Consider the following 25270-nt stretch of genomic DNA (forward strand, 5'->3'; position numbering starts at 1 on the left):
TGTTATTTTGTTGTATTCAGTTATTTTCATGTCTTTAAAGAAAAGAACTAAAACCATAACCTTGAATTGTGGGAACTTTTCAAGGGTACTGTTCTGAGAGGATAATTGGCATTTTGTTTTGCTTGATTCCTGGGTTTCATATACACACGTACTCTCAAGAGTGACTGTAGCCACCTTACCCAATATCTTAGGTGTTCGGAACAACTGATGAGTATCAAAGAGGTACAGAAATGCCTCGCAGAGGGTAAAATACATTCCTCTACCTTCAGAGCTCACTTCTCTACAGGGGGCTAGGATACCTACCTTCTTGATCAACAGTAAAAGCAGAAATAATATAAGTACTCATTCAACTGTATTAGAGGTTAAATCGGCTGAGTTTCTTCTATAATTGTTCTACAGGAAATTGTACTTAGAAGTTCAAAACAACAAATTTAATTATGCATTTTTAGGATTTAACCTGTCAAGTTGAGTACTGCCTATTAAAATGCTGTATTTCAGACTCCTTAGGAAAAATGAGACTTCATGGACAATAAGATTTATGATAATAATAGCTAATAGACTCAGTCACTAAAAATACTTATTCTTAAACAGTAGGCATAGGTACATTGTCATCATCTGGTTTATGCTTTCCTGGACTATATAAATATTTTGCATAAACCTTTTTTGGATGAAATACTATTTGGGGGGCAGTACTTTTTTAAAAGATGCAGGTTAGAGAGATTTTGTATAAGGGTGATTTTCTTGTTACAACTCTAACTACATGTATCTAGATTGACCAATTTTATGACTATGCCTGCTTATATCCCCTCTTGGTAGTAGAAAGTCTATTAATAATTCTTAGATTTGGTTTGCTGATTTGGCACCTGCAGTGAGTGAGAGTCTTCTTACCTTTGTATTGTTTTTTCAACATCAGTCTACTAAGACCCAACAGCTGATAAGGCAATTTAAAAATACATCTTAAAATACATTAAAAATTCTTCGGACATTTCATATTACTACCTAAGAAGGTAGGAAATGTCTTGAAGGTATTATCTCCAGCAACCCTGAGCCTTATTTTTCTTGAAATACTTTTCCCCATCACGGGGTAATAAATACATATGATAATAACATTTCACTTTTGAGAGCTTAACTTTTATTATTTGCTCTAAAAAGCCCATTTACAGAATATGTATACTAAAACATATTGGGATTCTGACCCGTCCTCGCGCCCCGAGAGATGGTTGCCTTTAGAGAAGAGATACCATACCCAACAGACTCCTTACCTTAAAACTGACAAATTAAAAGTGGCTCCATGGGGATAGCTTCAAGGTCATTGAGAAGGAAGGAGACTAAACTGCTGAAGAAACTAATCTCCTCTGAGGGCTGCTGAGAGGAATTAGGGCTCTCTTTAGTCCATAGGTCCATTCTTACCATGACTGAGAACTGATAGAGGATAGGAAGATAAAACTCAACAAAAGATTGTCAAAGTAAAATATTTTTTATGTGTTAAAAGAAGCTGTTGAGCAGCTTTTGAATGAAGGGATTAAATTATTTCCATTTTAATGTGTTAGTTCTGAGGCAGCCTTGGAAGAGTTCACCCAATTTGATCAATTTATGTATGACCTAAGATGATAGTTATAAAAAAGTCTGGGTTTTTTTTCCCTCCAAATATTGAGAGCTTACTATGTGCCAGAGCAGTGAAGACAAGCTCCCTGTTTCCATGGTTTCAACATTCCAGAGGGAAAAGATAGGCAGAAACAAGTAAACAAAGATTATTTCGGTTGTGAAAGTAAGAGAAAATCTGAAAATAAAAGAGGACTATGTAATAGTGACTAGGTGGCAACATGAGATATAGTGGTGAGGGAAAAACCTATCTGAAGATCTGAGAAAATAGCATTCCAAGCAGAAAAAAACAGCACCAAGGCCTTAGGCCAGACAAATTTGGGGCCTGTTGGAGCAATAGGAAAGAAAGTATGGCAGGACCATGTGAAGGGTGAAAAGTGGTGTCACAATGAGCTCTGAGATGTAGCAGGAGGAAGGAATGGTGCTGGTTAGGTGGGCTTGTGGAATAAAGTTTGGACTATATCCTAAGAATAGAAGAAGTCATTGAAAAAATTTTAAGGACAAGCGTAAGGTGATCTAATTTGCATTTTAAGACAATCACTGGTTGCTGTGTAATGAATGAATTCTAAGAATGAACAGAGAGGAAGCAGGGAGACTAAAGGGAAGCTGTTGCAATAATCTAGGCAAGAGATGATGGTAGCCTGGAGTATGGTGGAGGAAAAGAAGATTTTAAAAAGTGAATGGATTTGGAATATATTTTGGAAGTAGAGCCAAGAAGACTTGCTGCTGGGATGTACATAGAGGAAGGGAAGAATCAAATATTTTTCATCATTTCTCTGTAAAACTCACTCAGTTTTCTTGTCCTTAGTACTGTTAAGATTATCTTCTAATAATATGTTAAATAACAATTTTAAATGTCAGTCTTATTTAAATAAACCTTTTTTTAATAACATCTGGGATTTGAGGATGATGATAATTCTTAGATGGTAATTGAGTAAGTGAATTTGTAAAGCAAATTCTGGGAAATTACTTTTAATTAATGGATCCTAAGAAAGCTAATAAGGAATACTATTATAGGCCCGTGACTTATTTCTGGAATCTCTAAAGCTGTGCCACTAGCCACATATAGCTATTTAAATTTTAATTACTTGAATAAAATTAAAGATTCAGTTAGTTCTACTTGCCACATTTCAGGTGCTCCATAGCCATATGTGGCTAGTGGCTACCATTTTGGACAGCATAGAACAGAGCATTTCCAGCATGGCAGAAAGTTCTATTGGACAGCACTTCTCCAAAGTGTTTGTTTTCTTTGTTTGATTTGGCTGTTGTCATTCATTAACGTTTCTGAGAGGAGGAAATATGTTATCAAAAAGTGTTATGTGACTGTAAACACATATGATATTGAACATAGACTAAGAAAATTAGAAGTGATCTGAAAGAAGTTCATGCAATGCTGTAGATTATTTTAGCTTTTATCAGTTTAGAAAAGGAAAAAATTGCATTCTTTGAGCTCCTTTACATCATTGAGAAAGACTTCAACCGTTTTAAGTGCATCTTTTTAAAGTACCAAGTTCTTACGTATTCTCCTTTTCTGTAGTTAATTAAACTTAGCTGTATTAACTCTAATTTAATGTGGCTGTGTTTCACATTTTTACACTGATACTACTTATTACATCAAATAAATAATTTTGGATCCTCTGAAATGAAAGGAAACATACTAGAGTTTCTGCCACGGATAAAGTTTGCCAATTCTGAACCACAGAAGAGAGAAAAGGTCTTCATGACCAAGACATCAGAAGCCTTTGGGTCTCAGTTGTCCTAAACAGTCCAATGGAAATCCCAGAGAAAGATGAAGAGTTTTCAGCACTCTGCAGTTAGACCTTGAGGAATATTTCTTAAGCTCATAGGATGTTAATATTGTTTTCAAAGAATTGCCCAATCTAACACATTGAATCTATATGTTGTAGGATTTTGTAAAAGGCTGTCAAAAATTGTGTTGGTTGTTTGATTCATAGGGAAATTCTTACGCTAGAAAGAGGATAAGATATCTCTTTCCAGTGATTTTTTTTTTAAATTTTTATTGGAGTTTAGTTGATTTACAATGTTGTGTTAGTTTCAGGTATACAGCAAAGTGAATCAGTTATACATATACATATATCCACTCTTTTTTAGATTCTTTTTCCCATATAGGCCATTACAGAGTATTGAGTAGAGTTCCCTGTGCTATACAGTAGGTCTTTATTAGTTATCTATTTTACTGAATATATATAGTAGTGTGTATATGTCAATTCCAGTCTTCCAATTTATCCCTGCCCCACGCAGTCCCCTGGTAACCATAAGTTTGTTTTCTGCATCTGTAACTCTATATCTGTTTTGTAGATAAGTTCATTTGTACCCTTTTTTTTTAGATTCCACATATAAGCAATATCATATGAAATTTATATATATATATTGAAGTTGTGTGTGTGTTTTTATTTCTTTTTAAAGTTTTTTTATTGAAGTATAGTTGGTTTATAATACTGTTAGTTTCAGGTGTGCAGCAAAGTGATTCACTTGTATATTTTTTAAGATTATTTTCCGCTATAGGTTATTCTAAGATACTGAATATAGTTCCCTGTGCTGTACAGTAAATCCTTGTTGCCTATCTATTTTATGTATAGTAGTTTGTATCTGTTAATCCCATACCCCTAATTTATCCCTCCCCACCTCCTTTTCCCCTTTGGTAACCATAAGTTTGTTTTCTATGTCTGTGAGTCTGTTTCTGTTTTATATATAGATACATTTATATAATTTTTTAGATTCCACATGTAAGTGATAACATATAATATTTGTCTTTCTCTGTCTGAATTACTTAGTATGATATTCTCTAGGTCCATCCATGTTGCTGCAAATGGCAATATTTCATTCTTTTCTATGGATGAGTAATATTCCATTGTGTATGTATGCCACATCTTCTTAAACCAATCATCTGTTGATGGGCACTTGGGTTGTTTCCATGTCTTGGCTTTTGTAAATAGTGCTGCTATGAACATTGGGGTGCTGGTATCTTTCCAAATTGGAGTTTTCACTTTTCCACACATATGCCTAAGAGTGAGATTGCTGGATCATATGGTAGATCTATTTTTAGTTTTTTAAGGAACCTCCCATACTGTTCTCCATAGTGGCTGTACCAATTTACATTCCCACCAACAGTGCAGGAGGGTTCCCTTTTCTCCATACCCTCTCCAGCATTTATTGTTTGTAGACTTTTTGATGATGGCCATTCTGACTGGTGTGAGGTGATAATCTCATTGTAGTTTTGATTTGCATTTCCCTAATAATTAGTGATGTTGAACATCTTTTCATGTGCCTCTTGGCCATCTGGATGTCTTCTTAGGTCTAAGAGCTCTACCGAACTGTCTGTTTAGGTCTTCTGCCCATTTTTTGATTGTGTTGTTTGTTTTTTTGATATTGAGTTGTATGAGCTGTTTGTGTATTTTGGAGATTAACCCCTCGTCAATCACATCGTTTACAAATATTTTCTCCCATTCCACAGTTTGTTTTTTGGTTTTGTTGATGGTTTCCCTTTGCTATGCAAAAGCTTTTAATTTGATTAGGTCCCATTTGTTTATTTTTGCTTTTATTTCTTTGCCTTGGGAGACTGATCTGAGAAAATATTGCTACAGTTTATGTCTGAGAATATTTTGCCTATGTTCTCTTCTAAGAGTTTTATGGTGTCATGTCTTATACTTATGTCTTTAAACCATTTTGAGTTTATTTTTGTGTATGGTGTGAGGGAGTGTTCTGACTTCATTTATTTACATGTAGCTGTCCAGCTTTCCCAACACCACTTGTTGAAGAGTCTATCTTTTCTCCACTGTATATTCTTGCCTCCTTTGTCGTAGGTTAATTGACCATAGGTGCGTGGGTTTATTTCTGGGCTCTCTATTCTGTTCCATTGATCTATATGTCTGTTTTTGTGTCACTACCATTGTGTTTTGATTACTGTAGCTTTGTGGTATTGTCTGAAGTCTGGAAGGGTTATCCCTCCAGCTTTGTTCTGTTTCCTCAGGATTGCTTTGGCCATTCTGGGTCTTCTGTAGTTCCATAAAAATTTTAGGATTATTTGTTCTAGTTCTGTGAAAAATGTCATGGGTATTTTGATAGGAATCACATTAAATCTGTAGATTGCTTTGGATAGTGTGGCCATTTTAACAATATTAAGTCTTCCAACCCAAGAGCATGAGATACCTTTCCATTTCTTTTAAGGAACTTCAGTTTTCTTTATCAGTGTTTTGTAGTTTTCAGTGTGTAAGTCTTTCACCTCCTTGATAAGGCTTATTCCTAGATTTTTTTTTTTTGGTCACAATTTTAAATGGGATTTTTTTTTTTTACTTTCTCTTTCTGATATTTCATTGTTTGTGTAAAGAAATGCAACAGATTTCTGTATATTAATTTTGTATCCTGCTACCTTGATGAATTCACTTATTCTAATAGTTCTTGTATGGACACTTTAGGGTTCTCTATGTAGAGTATCTTGTCACCTGCAAATAGTGACAGTTTTACCTCTTCTCTTCCAATTTGGATACCTTTTGTTTCTTTTTCCTGTCTGACTTCTGTCACTAAGACTTCTAGTACAATATTAAATAGAAATGGTGAGAGTGGGCATCCTTGTCTTATTCTTGAATTTAGCGGAAAGACTTTCAGCTTTTCTCTGTCGAGTATTATGTTAGCTGTGGGTTTGTTGTAAATGGCGTTTATTATGTTGAGATATGTTCCCTGTATACCCATTTTGGTGAGAGTTTTTATCATGAATGTGTGTTGAATTTTGTCAAATGCTTTTTCTGCATCTATTGAGATGATCATGTAGTTTTTGTCTTTCCTTTTGTTTATGTGGTGTATCACGTTGATAGATGTGCATACGTTGAACCATCCTTGTGACCCTGGAATGAATCCAGCTTGATCATGGTGTATGATCCTTTTTATGTATTGTTGGATTTGGTTTGCTAATTTTTTTTGAGAATTTTTGCATCTATATTCATCCAAGACACTGGCCTGTAATCTTTTTTAGTAGTGTCTTTGTCTGGTTTTGGTATCAGGTTGATGGTGGCCTCATAGAATGAACTTGGGAGTGTTCCCTCCCTTCAATCTTGTGAAATAGTTTGAGAAGGATAGGTATAAGTTCTTATTTGTATGTTTGGCAGAATTCTCCAGTGAAGCTGTCTGGTCCTGGACTTTTGTTTGCAGGGAGGTTTTTTTTTTTATTACAGGTTCTATGTTCACTTTTAGTGATCAGTCTGTTCAAATTATGTTTCTTCTTGACTCAATTTTGGTGGGCTGTGTGTTTCTAGAAACTTATCCATTTCTTCTAGGTTGTCCAATTTTTTAAGTTGTATGTTTTTCATTCAACTTAAGTATGTATATTAATATACTATGTGTATAAAAACTATGGTTGAAAAGATAAGCGCAAATCACAGGTCTTGAGAAGAGAATTTTCACTTTTCTGAGCAAATAGGTTATTTTAGAGGTATTCCTAGTGTATAATGTACCTGAAGACTGCTCTACACTATAAATCCGTAATGTGTGAGGTATAGATAAAAAGCTCCTAGTTTTTGTCATGAATTAAGGTAAATAAACTATTCAACATATTTATTGAATGCCAGGCCTTGTTCTAGTGACTGGGGATACAGCATTAATTAAAAAGCCATGCCATCATAGAGCTTATTCTAGTGGGAAAACAAGACAAATAAATAAAATATGTAGTATCACAGTTGGTAATACATGCTATGACACAAAATGAACCAGTGAAGGGAGATGGGAATGTTGGAGGTGGGAAGGAGTGTTGCTGTGTAAAATAGGGAATTTAAGGAAGGTTTTAACTGCTGAAGTAGTATTTGAAGGAACGGAGGGACTAAGCCATGTGTGTCTCTCTCTCTGGAAAGTGATTCCTGGGAGAAGTAGCAGTAAGTGGAGGAGTGGCTCTGCAGTGGGACTATGACTGGCATGGTTAAGTAAAACAGCATAGAACCAATGAGATGTAGAAAAGGTCAGCCAAGTAAGAGGGAGAGGTGATATGGAAATCAGTAGGCCTTTATTGGGTTTTTATAAAGACTTTGACTCTAAGTGACATGAGGAGCCATGAAAGGGTTTTGCGACAAGGAGTGACATGATCTAATAGTTCAAAAGGAATATTCTAGCTGCTTTTTTGGGAATAGTTTCTAGCAGGACAAGGGTAGAAGCAATGAGCTGGTGATGAGGCTATTGCAGTAACCCAGACAAGACATGATGGTGGCATGGACCAGGGTGGGAGCAGTGGAAGTGATAAGTAGTCTGATTCTGTATTTATTTTTATCTGGAGGCCTTCTAGAAGTAGAGTGTAAGTATAAAAAATTAGATACAATTGCTCAGCTAACAATACAGTGCTCTTTTAATTGCTACTCCCTAAATATATCTATAAAGATATTTCCTTTGGCTGTTTTTATTCATTTTGTGTTTAAAAAAAAAAGAGAGAGAGAGAAAAAGAAAGGAAATACCTAGGCTTTGGACACAGTTTATTTTCTGAAAGCATGGCTTATCTTTGATATTTAGCTCCTTTACCACCAAATACTTTCAAGCAGTGCCCAGTTCATATAGGCCTTACGTAAATTAGAATCAGTTTATTGAATTTCCCCAGAAACTTCCGGGCCTTCTTTACTGCAGTCATTTGGATTTTTTTTTTTTCTCCTCTTCTCGTCCCTCACTTTCCTGCTTCATGTGAACCCATTACTCCTTGGAATTTGCCTAAGTCTGGCCCACATATGGGCTGTGGGTTCAAGATGGTAGGACTAAGTGGAAAAGAATAAGCAAGTGGTACTCTGCACAAGGCTTCTTCCCTTCCTTTGTCCCAAATCACTGGTCTTATCACTGTTAATGCTAGGTCAGGTAAGTCTGTTTTTCTATCCAAAAACTCATCATGTGTACTCTTCTATTACATCTCTTAAGTGGACAAGGAAAAAGCAGGAAACAGGGGCCACACTTGAGCTACCTTTTAACCTGGTTTGTTACTCAGATGTTGCTGGTAACTTCCAAAAAGGATCTCATTCTTAGAAACCTCAAAAAAGCAACTTTGGTTCAAGGCAAAGAAGAAAGGCTTCATCTGAGGCAAGAGACTTTTATCTTCTGTATCTTAGATCCACCTTCTCAAGCCACACAACTTCTCCGTACCAAAGTCCTAGTAGAGTCACCACCATGTTCATGGGGCTGGGTAAGGCCCAGTCATATTGCCAGTACTGCAGAGAGCTGAGTGGATGTGTTCTTGATGGTCCTTAAAATCCTAAACTAGTTCTCCCAGAGAAATGGCAGTATTGAACAACCATATGAGGTAGGCAGCAGTATTATCTCTATTCTAAGGATGGTGAAACTGAGACACAGGGTAGTTAAGGGAGCTTGCCAATTACACAATTAGAGAAATGACTGCCTTTTTTTTCTAATACTTTAATGAAATTTTTGAACACATGCAAAAACTAGACAATGAACCTATCACCCAGATTCAGTATTTAAAGATTTTTGCCACGTTTGCTTTCTTTTATCTATACTGAAGTATTAGAAAGGAAATCCAAGATATAGATGTCATTTTACACTGCACACTTCAATATAAAATTCTGAAAATTATGGACATTTTTATATATAACCACAGTGGCGTTAATACACTTAACAAAGTTGTCGATAATTCTTTAGTCTCACCTGACTTTTCTTTAATTAGTCTTTTTAAAACCTTTATTTCCACTCCAAGAGTCTAAACTCATAGACATTTGTAACTTAATCACAATAACTTTTCATGTAATTGGCACATAATTCATATTTTGATAATTGAATGAGCAAAGAGTAGGAGAGCAGTCTGTAGACTAAGTTTCTAAATTATAAGTACTTAACAATCTGACTTCACTCTGTATCCGGAACTGATGACTTTTAAAAATAGGATTGGGGCTTTTCTGGTGACGCAGTGGTTAAGAATCCGCCTGCCAATGCAGGGGACACAGGTTTGAGCCCTGGTCCAGGAAGATCCCACATGCCACGGAGCAACTAAGCCTGTGCGCCACAACTACTGAGCCTGCACTCTAGAGCCGGTGAGCCACAACTACTGAGCCCACGTGCCACAACTACTGAAGCTCACGTGCCTATAACCCGTGCTCCACAACAAGAGAAGCCACCACAATGAGAAGCCCACACACCGCAACGAAGAGTAGCCCCCGCTCGCCACAACTAGAGTAAGCCCGCACACAGCAACAAAGACCCAACACAGCCAAAAATAAATAAATAAATAAATAAATTTTTTAAAAAAATAAAAATAGGATTAAAGAAGAATGCAATTAGGTTGAAGAAATTCATTCTCTTTTTGCAATAGTATTAGATTGATTATCAAACACTGTTTATGATTTTGTGCTCTTTCACAGCACATCTTAGGATTTGCAAGGGGACTATTAAGTAGGTTGTATCCTATTAATATTACCATAGGAACAGAGCTAAGTTAAATTGAAGAATTAAGATGAAAGAAAATATTTCTAACCAACTGAACTGTTTTCCCAGTGTTTTTGTTACCTGCCTTTTGAGCAAAGGCATGTTGTGGACATTGTGCAGGAAAGAACTCAGTATTGTATACCTGGAACTAAAACAGAGATCTTCCAGACAGTCTCCTTATATTAACTTGTTAAAGTTTACTAACATGCAGGTCGTTAATTTTTTTGTTAATGATTTTGATGTGAATTAAGCTCTTATGAAGGTGAAAGCTATGTAAAGCTAATCTAAAGTAAAAATTCACCAGAGGTAATTCTAGTAAAATGTGAAACATCCTTTTACAAAATTGGAATAATAATATATATGTGGTTTTGAATAAACCTTTAGCCAGACTCATCAAGAAAAATCTCAAACAATCTAAACTTGCACCCAAAGAAACTAGAAAAAGAAGAAAAAACAAAACCTAAAGTTAGTAAAAGGAAAGAAATAATAAAGGTCAGAGCAGAAATAAATGAAATAGAGGATGAAAAAACAATATAAAAGATCAATGAAACTAAGAGCTGGTTCTTTGAAAAGATAAATAAAATTGATAAACCTTTAGCCAGACTCAGCAAGAAAAAAGAGAGAGGGCCCAAATCAATAAAATCAGAAATGAAAAAGGAGACGTTACAACCAAACACTACAGAAATACAAGGATCCTAAGAGATTACTACAAACAACTATACACCAACAAAGTGGACAAGCTAAAAGAAAAGGAAAAATTCCTAGATATGTGCACTCTCCCAAGATTGAACCAGGAAGAAACAGAAAATATGAACAGACCAATGACTAGTAATGAAACTGAATTTCATTTTTTTAAAAAACTGCCAATAAACAAAAGTCCAGGACCGGATGGCTTCACGGGTGAATTCTACCAAACGTTTAGAAAAGAGTTAACACCTATGCTCTCAAACTGTTCCAGAAAATTGCAGAGGAAGGAACACTTCCAAACCCATTCTCTGAGGCCAGCAGTATCCTGATACCAAAGTCAGAAAAAGACACCACCCTGATACCAAAACCAGAAAATGACACCACAAGAAAAGAAAATTACAGGCCACAGTAATTTTCAAATTTCTGTGTTGATCACTGATCAACATAGATGCAAAAGTCCTCAACAAAATATTAGCAAACTGAATTCAACAATACATTAAAAGGATCATACACCATGATCAAGTGGGATTTATCCTAGGAATGCAAGAATGGTTCATTATCCATATATCAGTCAATGTGATACAACACATTAACAAATTGAAGAATAAAAATCGTGTGATCATCTCAATAGATGCAGAAAATGCTTTTGACAAAATTTAACATCCATTTATAGTAAAAAAACTCTCCACAAAGTGGGTGTAGAAGGAACATAATAAAGGCCATATATGACAAGCCCACAGCTTATCATGAGACAGTGAAAAGCTGAAAGCATTTCTTCTAAGATCAGGAATAAGACAAGAATGCCCACTCTCACCACTTTCATTCAGCATAATATTCAAAGTCCTAGCCACAGCGGTCAGACAAGAAAAAGAAATGAAAGGAATCCAAGCTGGAAAAGAAGAAGTAAAACTGTCACTGTTTGCAGATGACATGATACTATATATAGAAAATCCTAAAGACACCACCAAAACCTATTAGAACTCATCAATGAATTCAGTAAAGTTGCAGGATACAAAATTAATGTGTAGAAATATGTTGCTTTTTTATATACCAACAATGAACTATCAGAAAGTGAAATTAAGAGAACAATCCCATTTACCATCACATCAGAAAAAATGAAGTAACTAGGAATAAATCTAACTAAGGAGGTGAAAGACCTGTATTCCAAAAACTATAAGACATTGATGAAAAACATTGAAAAATGACACAAATAGAAAAATATACCATGCTCATAGATTGGAAGAATCAGTATTGTTACCATGCTACCCAAAGCAATTTACAGATTCAGTGCAATCATTATCAAAATACCAATTACATTTTTCACAGAACTAGAATAAATAGTTCTAAAATTTGTATGGAAACACAAAAGACAATGAATAGCCAAGGCATTCTTGAGAAAGAAGAACAAAGCTGGAAGTATCACACGCTTTGATTTCAAACTATACTACAAAGCTACAGTACTCAAAACAGTATGGTACTGGTGCAAAAACAGACACATAGATCAATGGAACAAAACAGAAAGCTCAGAAATGAGCCCACACTTATATTATCAACTAACTTACAACAAAGAAGCTAAGAATATACAATGGGAAGACGTATAAAGACAGCCTCTTCAGTGTTGGGAAAACTGGACAGCTACATGCAAAAGAATCAAACTGAACTATTTTTTCACACCATATACAAAAGTAAACTGAAAATGGATTAAAGACTTAAATGTAAGACCTGAAACATAAAAAGTCTAGAAGAAAACATAGTATGCTCTTTGATATCAATCTTAGCAATATTTTTTTGCATATGTTTCCTCAGGCAAGGGAAACAAAAGCAGAAATAAACAAATTGGACTACATCAAACTAAAAAGCTTTTGCACAGCGAAGGAAACTATCAACAAAACAAAAAGGCTGCCAACTAAATAGGAGAAGATATTCACAAATGAGATATCCCATATGGGGTTAATATCCAAAATATACAAAGAATTCATAAAACTCAACATCAGAAAAACAAACAACCCAATTATAAAATGGGCAGAGGAGCAGAACAGACATTTTTCGAAAGAAGACGTACAGATGACCAACAGGTACCTGAAAAATGTTCAACGTCACTAATCATCAGGTAAATGCAAATCAAAACCACAATGAGGTATCACCTCACACTTGTCAAAATGGCTCTTATCAAAAAGGCAACAATAACAAGTATTGGCGAGGATATGGAGAAAAGGGAACCCTCCATGCACTGTTGGTGGGATTGTAAATTGATGGGGCCACTATGGAAAACAGTATGGAGGTTCCTCAAAAAATTAAAAATAGAACTATGATATGATCCAGCAATTTCATCCCTGGGTAACATGGTAAAGAAAAAAATTTTTAAGGGTATCGTATATATATTATATACATACATATGTGTGTATATATGACAACTTATTTTAAAGTTTATAAGAAGAAGCAAAAGATCTAGAATAGCCAAGACAATATTGAAGGAGAAGAACAAAGTCAGAGGACTGAGACTACCTGACTTGAAGACTTACTGTAAACTATACTAATCAAAACTGTGGAATTGACGAAAGTCTAGATAAATAGGTGGAACAGAATAGAGAGCCCAGAAATAGACACACATAAAGTCAACTCATCTTTGACAAAGAAGCAAAGGCAATATAATAGAGAAATATAGTCTTTTCAACGAATAGTGTTGGAACAACTGGACATCCACATTGGGGGAAGAAAAAAAGAATCAAGACACAGACTTCATACGTTTCATGATAATTAGCTCAACTTAGGATCACAGACCTAAGTGTAAAACACAAAACAACTCCTAGAAGATAACAGGAGAAAACTTAGATGATCTAGGGTTTGGTGATAACTTTTTTGATACAATATCAAAGGGATGATCCATGAAAAGAAGAATTGATAAGCTGGACTTCATTAAAATTAAAAATTTCAGTCTGTGAAAGACACTGTCAATGGAATGAAAACCCACAGACTGGGAGAAAATATTCATAAAAGACATCTGTTAAAGGGGTATTGTCCAAAATATACAAAGAGCTCCTAAAGTTCAATAATAATAAAGCAAACAACCCTGTTAAAAAGTGGGCCAAAGACCTTAATAGACATCTCATCAAAGAAGATATATAATTGACAAATAAGCATGTGAAAAGGTGCTCCACATCATATGTCAAATTAAAACAACGAGACACCACTACACACCTATTAGAATGACCAAAATCCAGAACACTGACAACACCAAATGCTGATGAGGATGTGGAGCAACAGGAACTCTCATTCACTGTTTGTGGGAATGCAAAATGGTGCAGCCACTTTGAAAGACAGTTTGGCAGTTTCTTACACCACTAATTCTCCTCCTACCATATGATCCAAAAATCATGCTCCTACCCAAAGGAGTTAAAAACTTTTTTTGTCCACACAAAACCCAGCACACAGATGTTTATAGCAGCTTTTTTTATAATTGCCAAAACTTGGAAACATCCAAGATGCCCTTAAGTAAGTGAATGGATAAATAATCTGTGGTATGTCCAGCCAGTGAAATAATATTCAGCAGTAGAAAAAAAAAAAGACCTGTCAAGCTGTGAAAAGGCATGGAGGAAACTTAAATGCATATTAGCAAGTGAGAGAAGCCAGTCTAAAAAGGATATATACTGAATGGTTCTAACTATATAACATTCTGGAATAGACAACTATGGAGACAGTAAAAATATCAGCAGTTGCCAAGGGCTAGAGGGAATAGAGGGAGAACTAGGTGGAGCACAGAGGATTTTTTAGGGTGGTGAAGCTTTTCTGAATGATACTGTAGTGATGTATGTATACATGTTATTTTGCATTTGTCCAAACTCATAGAAGGTACAGCATGGAGAGTGAACTGTAATGTGAACTATGGGCTTTGGATAATATTGATGTTTAAACGTAAATTCATCAATTGTAACAAATATACCACTTTGGTGGGGGATGTTGATAATGGGAGGTTATGTGTGTATGGAAGTAGGGGGTATAAACCTGAGAAATCTGTACTTTCTGATCAATTTTGCCATGAATCTAAAATTACTTTAAAAATAAAAAAAGATGTGTATATATGTTTAAAATTCTTCTCTAAAAGATGATTAGATCAATAAAGCATCTTCTGATAGTTTGTTTTCAGAGAATTAAACTTAGTATACCAAAGCATGATTAGCCTTGATATTGTTTATATCGCAGTCAACTTTGTGTATTAGTCCATGACATGAGAATTATCTTGGTTTTATTTGAAGAAAATACGGGATTTTAAAGTACCAGGATTTAACTAGCCTGCTTTCTTAATAGACAAAAGAAATTTATAAATTCCACATGCTTTCCACCCACTTCCCAACTTGAATCTGAAACAAATTACTCTCTATTTCAGCAGTACTCCTTTGCATTTATGATTATTTTCATATGCGAAGGGCTTCTGACTCAGAAGCAAGAAGATTCTTCATTAAAAAGAAAATAGGGGGACTTTCCTGGTGGTCCAGTGGTTAGGACTTCACCTTCCAATTCAGGGGGTGAGGGTTCGATCCCTGATCGGGGAGCTAAGATCCCACATGCCTCACGGCCAAAACACCAAAACATAAAACAGAAGCAATATTGTAACAAATTCAATAAAGACTTTAAAAATGGTCCACTTCAAAAAAAATCTTTAGGGCTTCCCTGGTGGTGCAGTGGTTGAGAATCTGCCTGCCAATGCAGGGGACGCGGGTTCGAGCCCTGGTCTGGGAAGATCCCACATGCCGCGGAGCAACTGGGCCCGTGAGCCACAATTACTGAGCCTGCGCATCTGGAGCCTGTGCTCGGCAAGGAGGGGCCAGCGATAGTGAGAGGCCCGCGCACCGAGATGAAGAGTGGCCCCCACTTGCCACAACTAGAGAAAGCCCTCGCACAGAAACGAAGACCCAACACAGCCATACATACATACATACATAAACAAAAAGAATGTAAGCAGACAAGAATAGCATTAAAAAAATAAAAATTAAAAAAAATCTTTAAAAAAAAAGAAAATAGGAAATAATTAAGACTTCCATTATTAAATTAATCTTATACCAGGTTATCTGTGAAATAATCCAACAAAGTAAATGAAATTTGCCCATTTGCTTAGAGTTTTACTTGGTATTTATGTAGGTTTTACAGGAAAATACAAATATAAATTATCCTTAGAGAATCCTAAATTGAAATCACCCTGGGAGCTAGTATGAACAGTACCCAAAAAAAAAAAAGTGCCAAATTTAAGAGGCCTTATTATTTATTTATTTATTTATTTATTTTTGTTGCTGCGCACCGGCTTTCTCTAGTTGTGGTGAGTGGGGGCTACTCTTTGTTGCGGTACGTGGGCTTCTCATTGCAGGGCTTCTCTTGTTGCGGAGCACAGGCTCTAGGCGCGTGGGCTTCAGTAGTTGTGGCATGTCGGCTCACTAGTTGTGGCTAGCAGGCTCTAGAGTGCAGGCTCAGTAGTTGTGGCACACGGGCTTAGTTGCTCCACAGCATGTGGGATCTTTCTGGACCAGGACTTGAACCCGTTTTCCCCTGCATTGGCAGGCGGACTCTTAACCACTGCGCCAGCAGGGAAGTACCTAAGAGGCCTTAGGTTCTTTGAGAGGTTAACTGAGCAGACAGTCCAGCACTTTTGTGAAGAAAAGGTTGGGCTAGAATTTTTTGAGGATGATTAAACACGATATATATGACAAAGTTCTTTAAGAATTTCCAAAGTAAAGCATTTTAACTTTGACCAGAAACGGGGAAACTCATGTAATTTATGCGTTTTTGTTTTGGTTTCGGTTTCGGTTTCGGTTTTGGTTTTTGACAGCTTTGACTTAGGTTGATTAAAAAGTAGCATTTCTGATAGAAAAGTCTTTCTTAGAATTTGAAGGCTTGCCAACAAAATTGACAAACACTCAACACTCTAGGCCCAAAATAAATTAGGTATTGGTCCTAACATAAATGTACTTAAATTTTGCTTCTCCTTTTACTACTTTTGTGTTAATCTTTATAGTAATCTCTGTCATTAGCCGATAGCTGCTTGTTCTTTCTTAACTTACAGAGAGAGGTAGTTCTTAGAACTTGGCAGTTGTGAGAAGGGGTATACATTCGTAAATGTGGTTAGTATTACATTTTAAGTGTGGACGGGTCATGTATGTAAGTCTAGAGTTTTTGTTGTTTTTGTTGTTTTACTGTTGTGTTTTTTTTAACATCCCCATAGGACTCTAGGCCTAGGTCAATGGTTCCTGATCTTTTTTGGTTAATCTTTGAGGAGCTGATGAAAGCTAGTGATCCTTCTCCAGAAAGTACACATAAACACAATGTTTTGCCAACAGTTTCTAGGTTGGACTTCAGCTTCAGAGCCTATAAATCCTTGTTTTTGTATCATTTGGATGTATTTATTTATGTAATATTGGGGGGGTATTTTTTTATATTTTAAAAAATATTTTATCGGAGTGTAGTTGATTTACAATGTTGTGTTAATTTCAGGTGTACAGCAAAGTGATTCAGTTATCCATATACATATATTCATTTCAGATTCTTTACTTATATAGGTTATTACAGGATATTGAGTAGAGTCCCATATACTATACAATAGGTCTTTATTGGTTATCTATTTTATATATAATTGTGTATGTTAATCCCAAGCCCCTAATTTATCCTTCCACCTGATGTTTCCCCTTTGGTAACCATAAATTTGTTTTCAAATCTGAGTCTGTTTCTGTTCTGTAAATAAGTTCTTTTGTATCATTTTTTAATTGGATTCCACATATGAGTGATATCATCATACTTCATTTCGTATAATAATCTTTAGGTCCATCCATGTTGCTGCAAATGGCATTATTTCATTCTTTTTTATGCCTGAGTAATACTCCATTGTATATATGTACTACATCTTCTTTTTCTATTCATCTGTCAATGGACATTTAGATTCTTCCCATGTCTTGGCTATTGTAAATAGTGCTGCAGTGAACACTGGGCTGCATGTATCTTTTCAAAGTAAGGTTTTTCTCCAGATATATGCCCAGGAGTGGGACTGCTGGATCATATGGTAGCTCTATTTTTAGTTTTTTAAAGTAATCTCCATACTGTTCTCCATAGTGGTTGTACCTATTTACATTCCCACCAACAGTGTAGGAGGGTTCCTTTTTCTCGACACCCTCTCCAGCATTTATTATTTGTAGATTTTTTAATGATGGCCATTCAGGCTGGTGTGAGGTGGTACCTCATTGTAGTTTTGATTTACATTTCTCTAATAATTAGCGATGTTGAGCATCTTTTCATGTGCCCCTTAGCCATCTGTATGTCTTCTTTGGAGAAATGTCTATTTAGGTCTTCTGCCCATTTTTTGATTGGATTGTTGCCTTTTTGATACTGAGCTGTATGAGCTGTTTGCATATTTTGGGAATTAAACCCTCGTGGGTCGCATCATTTGCAAATATTTTCTCCCATTCTGTGGGTTGTTTTTTCGTTTTATTTATAGTTTCCTTTGCTGTGCAAAAGCTTTTGAGTTTAATTAGGTCCCATTTGTTTATTTTTATTTTCATTTCCATTATTCTAGGAGATGGATCCAAAAAATATTGCTGCAATTTATGTCAGAGTGTTCTACCTATGTTTTCCTCTAAGAGTTTTATAGTATCCAGTCTTACATGTAGGTCTTTAATCCATTTTGAGTTTATTTTTGTATACGATATTAGAGAATGATCTAATTTCATTCTTATACATGTAGCTGTCCATTTTCCCCAGCACCACTTACTGAAAAGACTGTCTTTTCTCCATTGTATATTCTTGCCTCCTTTGTCTTCAATTAGGTGACCATAGGTGTGTGGGTTTATCTCTGGACTGTCTGTCATGTTCCATTAATCTATATTTCTGTTTTTGTGCCAGCACCATACTGTTTTGTTTACTGTAGCTTTGTAGTATGGTCTGAAGTCAGGGAGTCTGATTCCTCCAGCTCTGTTCTTCTTCCTCAAGATTGCTTTGGCTATTCAGGGTCTTTTGTGTTTCCATACAAATTTTAAAATTTTTTGTTCTAGTTCTGTGAAAAATGCCATGAGTAGTTTGACACGGATTGCATTGAATCTATAGATTGCCTTGGGTAGTATGATCATTTTAACCATGTTAATTCTTCCAATCCAAGGACACAGTATATCTTTCCATCTGTTTGTGTCATCTTCAGTTTCTTTCAACAGCTCCTTATAGTTTTCAGATTACAGGCCTTTTGACTCCTTAGGTAGGTTTATTCCTAAGTATTGTATTTTTTTTCATGTGATAGTAAATGGGATTGTTTACTTTCTTTTTCTGCTATTTCATTGTTAGTGTATAGAAATGCAACAGATTTCTGTATATTAATTTTGTATCATACAACTTTACTGAATTCATTAATTCTTAGAAAGGTACAATCTCCCAACTGAACCAGGAAGAAATAGAAAATATGAACAGACCAATTACCAGTATTGAAACTGATTCAGTAATTTAAAGACCCTCAACAAACAAAAGTCCAGGACCAGATGGCCTCACAAGTGAATTCTACCAAACATTTAGAGAAGAGTTAACACCTATCCTCTGAAACTATTCCAAAAAATTGCAGAGGAAGGAACTCTTCCAAACTCATTCTATGAGGCCACCATCACCATAATACCAAAAATCAGACAAAGGTATCACACAAGAAAAGAGAACTATAGGCCAATATCACTGATGAACATAGATGCAAAAATCCTCAACAAAACACTAGCAAAATAACTCCAACAATACATTAAAAGTATCATACACCATGATCAAGTGGGATTGGTCCCAGGGATGCAAGGATTTTTCAATATCCACAAATCAATGGGTGTCATACACCACATTAACAAATTGAAGAATAAAAACCATATGATCGTCTCAATAGATGCAGAAAAAGGTTTTGATAAAATTCAACATTCATTTATGAAAGAAAAAAAAAAAACCTCTCCAGAAAGTGGGCATAGAGGGAACATACCTCAACACAATAGAGGCCATATATGGCAGAGCCACAGCTAGCAGCTTGGAAACCCTTTCCAGGCCATTATCTGAGGCAGTCATAGTGCTCATCTCATTTTATTCCATCCTTCAGTGATCACAGTCCTATATTATTTATTGTCCAGTGTGTGAAAACAGTTGTCTCACATATTTTGTCCACTTTTCTTGTTGTTTACAGTGGGAAGGCAGTTCTTGTAGCTGTTTAATCCTTTGTGGAAGAAAAGCTTCTCACACATGTGTTTTAATACCACAAAGGACAGTGTTACGGTTATACAGTGGTAATTAATGGAAACTGGGTTGGAAGGAGAAAAATAACTAAGATTGTGTGACTTGTTTAGGACTCTCTGAATATTATTAGAAATTGAATGTGATATCTTTATTTTCTACTTTATATAAAAACTTGTTCTCCAAAAATAAATATTCTTTTAGATACAAGGTCTTAAATTTTCCTTTCTAGAAGAGGTTATCAACTTCTGCTCTGGGAAGCAAATCAACCTCTTTATAATTCATGGATGTGGTGGCAACTTCAGAATAAAGAAAGGGTAAAAGGGAAAATACTTTAAAAGCAGTCATAATTATATATATAGCAATGTACCTTTGGAGTCTGATATGGTAGCCATGCTCTCAGGAACAGTTTTATAACCTTTTTTTAAATGGGAAAAAAGATCTAAGTAGGTGTCTTCCTTTGAAATGTTTTTAAGAATATAGTTTCTTTGGTAATCACATGGAAAGTTCATTAGGTTTTTTAGAGTGATTAAATTTTTTTTAAAGTCAAGAAAATATTAGATTTTTTCCATTAGCAATCCTTCTAATATTTTCCTTGACATGTTCTACATTGGTTATTTTATAACCTTTTCCCATTTACCAGTATGATTCTTAATGCTTTTGTTCTTGATTTATGTGGAGTCCTCTTATATCTTAAATAATGACTGTAGCATTTGTTACAAATTTTTTTTCTCATTATGTTGGTTTGCCATTTTTAGTATACTATTAAATATCAAGGTTTTTATTTATATATAGTCAAAGTTTTACCTCTTCCTTTCTTATTCTATTATTTCTAGGCTTAGAAAGCCTTATCTCAGAAATTAGATTAAAATTCATTACATTTTCATGTACTTTTTTCATGTACGGTTTTACCTTGACTTTTTAGTATGTAATAATATCTCTGCAAATTATTTTGGTCTATTGAGTCAGAATTGGCTCTAATTTGATTTTTCTCCGAAACTGCTAATCACTTATCCCAATGCCATTTATTAAATATGCCTTTCCCTATTGATTTGTAATACCTTCTTTATCATTTATTAAAGTCTTTCATGTAATGGTCTATTTTTAGCCATCTGTTCTATTCCATTGACTTGTCTTCCTGTTTTTCTGCTAATACCAATACTGGTTTTGATATTGTTGGTCACATAGTATGCTTCACTATCTGGTATGAAAGTCCTTCATCCTTCCCTATCTTGCTAATCAAGAGCCACATCCATTCTCCTCTACCTTTGCCTCTCATTTGGAGGCTTTTATGTATTCTCTAGTCTCTTGTGTTACTCCTTTTCATAGCATATTTTTTAAAATATTTGTATCCACTATCTCTATTTCTAAACATCCAATCTGACCTCTTCTCATCACACTGTACAAAACAACTTCCATTCTGATCACCATATTGCTAAGCCAAAGGGACATGTCTAGTCCTCATCTTATGAGACCTCATGACTCTGCTGTTGATCACTTTATTCTCTGTAAAATACTTATCCCTTGGTTTCTGTGACTTCCATATTTCTGGCATTTCTCCAACTTCTGACCTCTTCTTTTGAGCCTCATCCTTCTCTAATTATTGGAATTCCTCATAACTGAAATTTTTGCCTGCTTTTCTTCTCATTTATGCTCTTTTCCTAAGCCCCATTCCCCCCATCCATGACTTCAATTATCATCCAGATAACTGCTCAGCTCTAGAACGGGAATAGCCTACTTGATATCTTAACTTGACTATCTTAAAGGCACTCAAGCTCAACATGTGCAAAATAGAGCTCATAATCTAACTATTCTACCACCTCACCTCCACCCCGTAAGCCCCCCAAAACCCTAATTAATTTCTGATTCATTTCTATGAATCCTTGTCTGAATGAAAAGCTCTACCAGCTATGCAGTTCCACAACCTCAAAAATTTAGGAGTTATTCTTGACTTCTCTCTCCCTCACCCCTTTATAGCTAATCCAGGACCTTTTCCTGTCCATTTTAGTAACTAAATATAGTTTTGAGACTGTCCTTTCTCTTCACCTCTACCACTAAAAATCCAGTTCAAGATACCATTTTTTATCTCTATTACTAAAATACTCTTGTAACCAGTCTCCCCACTTAGACTCTGCCTCCTGCCAGGCTATACCAATGCTACGGCAATATTTTCCAGACACAAATTTAATCATTATTATTTCCTGCTTAAAATCATTTGGGTGCATCTCAGTCTACCTCTACAACCTCATTTCACTTTGTGTTCACGCTCTCTGTATTCTAGATTCCTTTCCTTGAGTGTCTCAAGCTCACTTTGTTCCTTTCAACTTCAGGGGCTCTGCATATGCTTTTCCTTTTCCCTACAACAGCCTCTCCTCATGCTCCTTCTCCTGGTTAGCTCCCACATTTCCTTCAGGTCCCATTTTTCATCAGTTTATTTAGGGAAGCCTTTTCTGACTTACACAGTGTCAGATACCCCCATTAAGATGTGACACCATGTGCTTGTCCTTCACAGCACTTGATCCCTGTCCTGTCTCTGATGGAGCACACAGTGCCTGGTACTGAGTAGGCTCTAAGAGAAAACTTGGTTGAATGCATAAATGAATTAATGATTATTCTTCTAGCTAAGCTTTAGAATCATCAGGCTTTTTAGTGAAACTAAGGCTATTAATTTGGGAAAATGTGACATACTATCAAGAAATGTTATCTTTCGTTTACTTAAATCTTCTTTTGTCACTCTTGTGGATTATACATTTCTCATTAAAGTTATCCCAAACTTCTGTGTTACAGATGTAATCTCTAGTGGTTATGTTATAAAGGAAACAGAAGACCCAAAATGGAGTCACCTATGCTAAACCCTGTGTCACCAAACTAAGACTTAATACCTAGCACAATTGCAGTTTCAGTCTACCCCAGGAATGTAATCAGTCAACCTGGTCAGCATTAGTAAGGTAATCTGCCCTATAGGCCCTTCAGTTCCGTTTAGGAGGGTGACCATTGCCTGCAACAGTACATTATTTGCTAATAATTTACTTTTTCTGCCCCCTTTCCACCTTTAAGAAAGCCTTTCCTTTTCTACGGCTCTGCAGAGCTCCTTTCTATTTGCTACATAGGATGCTGCCTGATTCATGAATCTTTTAATAACCAGTTTGATCTTTAAATTTACTCAGTTGAATTTTTGTTGTTTAACCATTATTATTAGCATTTAGGAATTTTTAATCTTTATCCTGTAATCAACTTTCTCCTACTTTATTTAGAATTTTACTATTAGAAAAATATGTTTTATAGCTAAAGTTATTAAAATTGAAAGATTTTTACATAGTTTTTTTTTTTTTGATAAGCTATACATTTGGTCATAAAACTGGGGAAGGTTCTCTAGATTTTAGTTAAAGAATATTTCTTACTGAGACGATATCTCCAGGGCAGTGCCCCACCCTTGAGCATTTAACACACTAAGTTAACTGGTTTGGGGAAATTTTATATTACAGTTAACATATATATAAAACTTAGAGCTTAAATAGTTCTTTCATGTGTCATTTTGTTATTTATTCATCCCTAAACCTTTAAGGTAGCTATTATTATTACTGATAAAGAATTGAGTCCCAGAGACTTTAAGAAGACTTTTCCCTGGTCACTAAAACATTGAGTTCCTGAACTAATTGTTATGCCTCATTCTTTAAAGCTTATACTATTTCTCTTGAATCACATTGCTTTTCATTGTATGTTAAAAGCAATCTGAAAGTACTTAATTGGATTCTAAATGAGTTATAAGATAGAAACATCTCTAGAATATCCCTTCTGCATATTTTTATTTTTAACATTTATATTTTTATGTTAATTATTTAGACAATTACTTTAAATTACTTTTCTTGTAGGAACCTCCAGAAGTTTAGCCTTTTTGGAGACATAAGCGTTCTACAGCAGCAAGGAAGTTTGTCAAATACATACCTCAGCAAGGTGGACCCTGATGGCAAAAAAATTAAACAGTAAGTTATATAGTTAGTTAGTGGAAAGGGACTCATATTAATAACAATTTCAGTTTTTTTCTGAAAAATTAGAAGATACAATCAGAAGAGTAATGATACTTGTTTCTGAAAAGAACATCTACCCTGGAAATGTCTTAACTATGAAATCCAGTGATCAATACATGCCATTCCATGTCATAAATCTTTCAGACATATCAAAGAATTTACTGGGTAATTATTGCTATTTAAGACTGTTACTACTCTACTTGTCTTTGCTATAACATAAATTGTAAATCATCAGTCTTTTCTACCATACTGGTGTAAAATGCTCCTTTACTTGAAGAACATATTTCTATATGTTTAATATATCTATTTGTTTAAGACTTCTTATTCATTATATTTTTATGTGAATTTTAATGATAATATTACTTGTGGGTTGAACAGAAATTAACTAATGAGAGGAAATGGATCTCAACATTGTATGCCATTTAATTCCCTATTTTCAAAAATCAGTGTTAAAGGTTAGAGCTAAGTCTTAACAGGATCGTGTGGCATGTGTTTTCCTTACAGAATTCAGCAGCTGTTTGAAGAAATACTTAGTAATAGTAGGCAACTGAAGTGGCTGTCTTGTGGGTTTATGCTGGAAATAGTAACCCCAACATCACTGTCATCTCTCTCAAACTCTATTGCCAACACCATGGAGCACCTGAGTTTACTGGACAACAATATTCCTGGTAACAGCACCCTTATCACCGCAGTAGAACTGGAGCAATTCATGAATCTACGCTCACTTGCCCTGGATTTCTGTGACTTTACAGCTGAGATGGCAAGAGTCTTAACCGATAACAACCATGTGCCTTTGCAGCGACTTTCTCTCCTGGTCCACAATGTTTCCGTGATGCACAAGTCTCTGGACAACATGCCAAATGATGAGCATTGGAAAGCCTTGTCAAGAAAGAGCACCAACCTCCGGGTCTATATAATGGCTTTTGATATCAAGAGTGAAGATATGTTAAAGATTCTGAAACCCAGTATACCACTAGAGAGGATTCATTTTGACAGCTACATCACTTGTGTTTCAGGAGCTATTGTTGATCTTATATCTAGGCAGTATGACAAGTTCCTCACTCATTTTATATTAATGAATGATGTGATTGACACGTCTGGTTTTCCAGATCTTAGTGACAACCGAAATGAAGATCCGTTGGTTTTATTAGCATGGAGGTGCACAAAGCTCTCTCTTCTGGCAGTTCATGGTAGGTGATTTTTGTTCACTATAATTTGATATTGGTATTACACCTAAAACATTTTATACCAGTAAAAAGATAGCACTGGCATTTATACTGTCAAGAACTCTTATTAACAAGTTGATATACAGATTTTTATAC

At 35.4% G+C, this 25270-nt stretch overlaps 1 protein-coding gene and 1 long non-coding RNA gene across 3 annotated transcripts in view; both read left to right on the top strand.

The window, feature by feature from the left end:
• The window catches only part of LOC309625132, a 359632-nt gene that overhangs the window by 182481 nt on the left and 151881 nt on the right, over positions 1-25270 (top strand). The gene's annotated exons all lie outside the window — the stretch shown is intronic.
• FBXO33 (F-box protein 33) overlaps positions 1-25270 on the top strand; it is a gene marked incomplete at its 5' end in the record, with an annotated part of 31965 nt that overhangs the window by 2795 nt on the left and 3900 nt on the right. Inside the window, 2 exons of one of the 2 annotated variants that reach the window (XM_082384131.1) lie at positions 23793-23903; positions 24453-25138. In XM_082384131.1, coding sequence (XP_082240257.1) covers positions 23793-23903; positions 24453-25138 — 797 coding nt within the window. The remainder of the gene's footprint in view (positions 1-23792; positions 23904-24452; positions 25139-25270) is intronic. The other variant, XM_082384132.1, reaches the window with a different exon arrangement.

The sequence above is a fragment of the Balaenoptera borealis genome, assembly GCF_965194805.1.
Source record: "Balaenoptera borealis genome assembly, chromosome: 3".
NCBI lineage: Eukaryota > Metazoa > Chordata > Mammalia > Artiodactyla > Balaenopteridae > Balaenoptera > Balaenoptera borealis.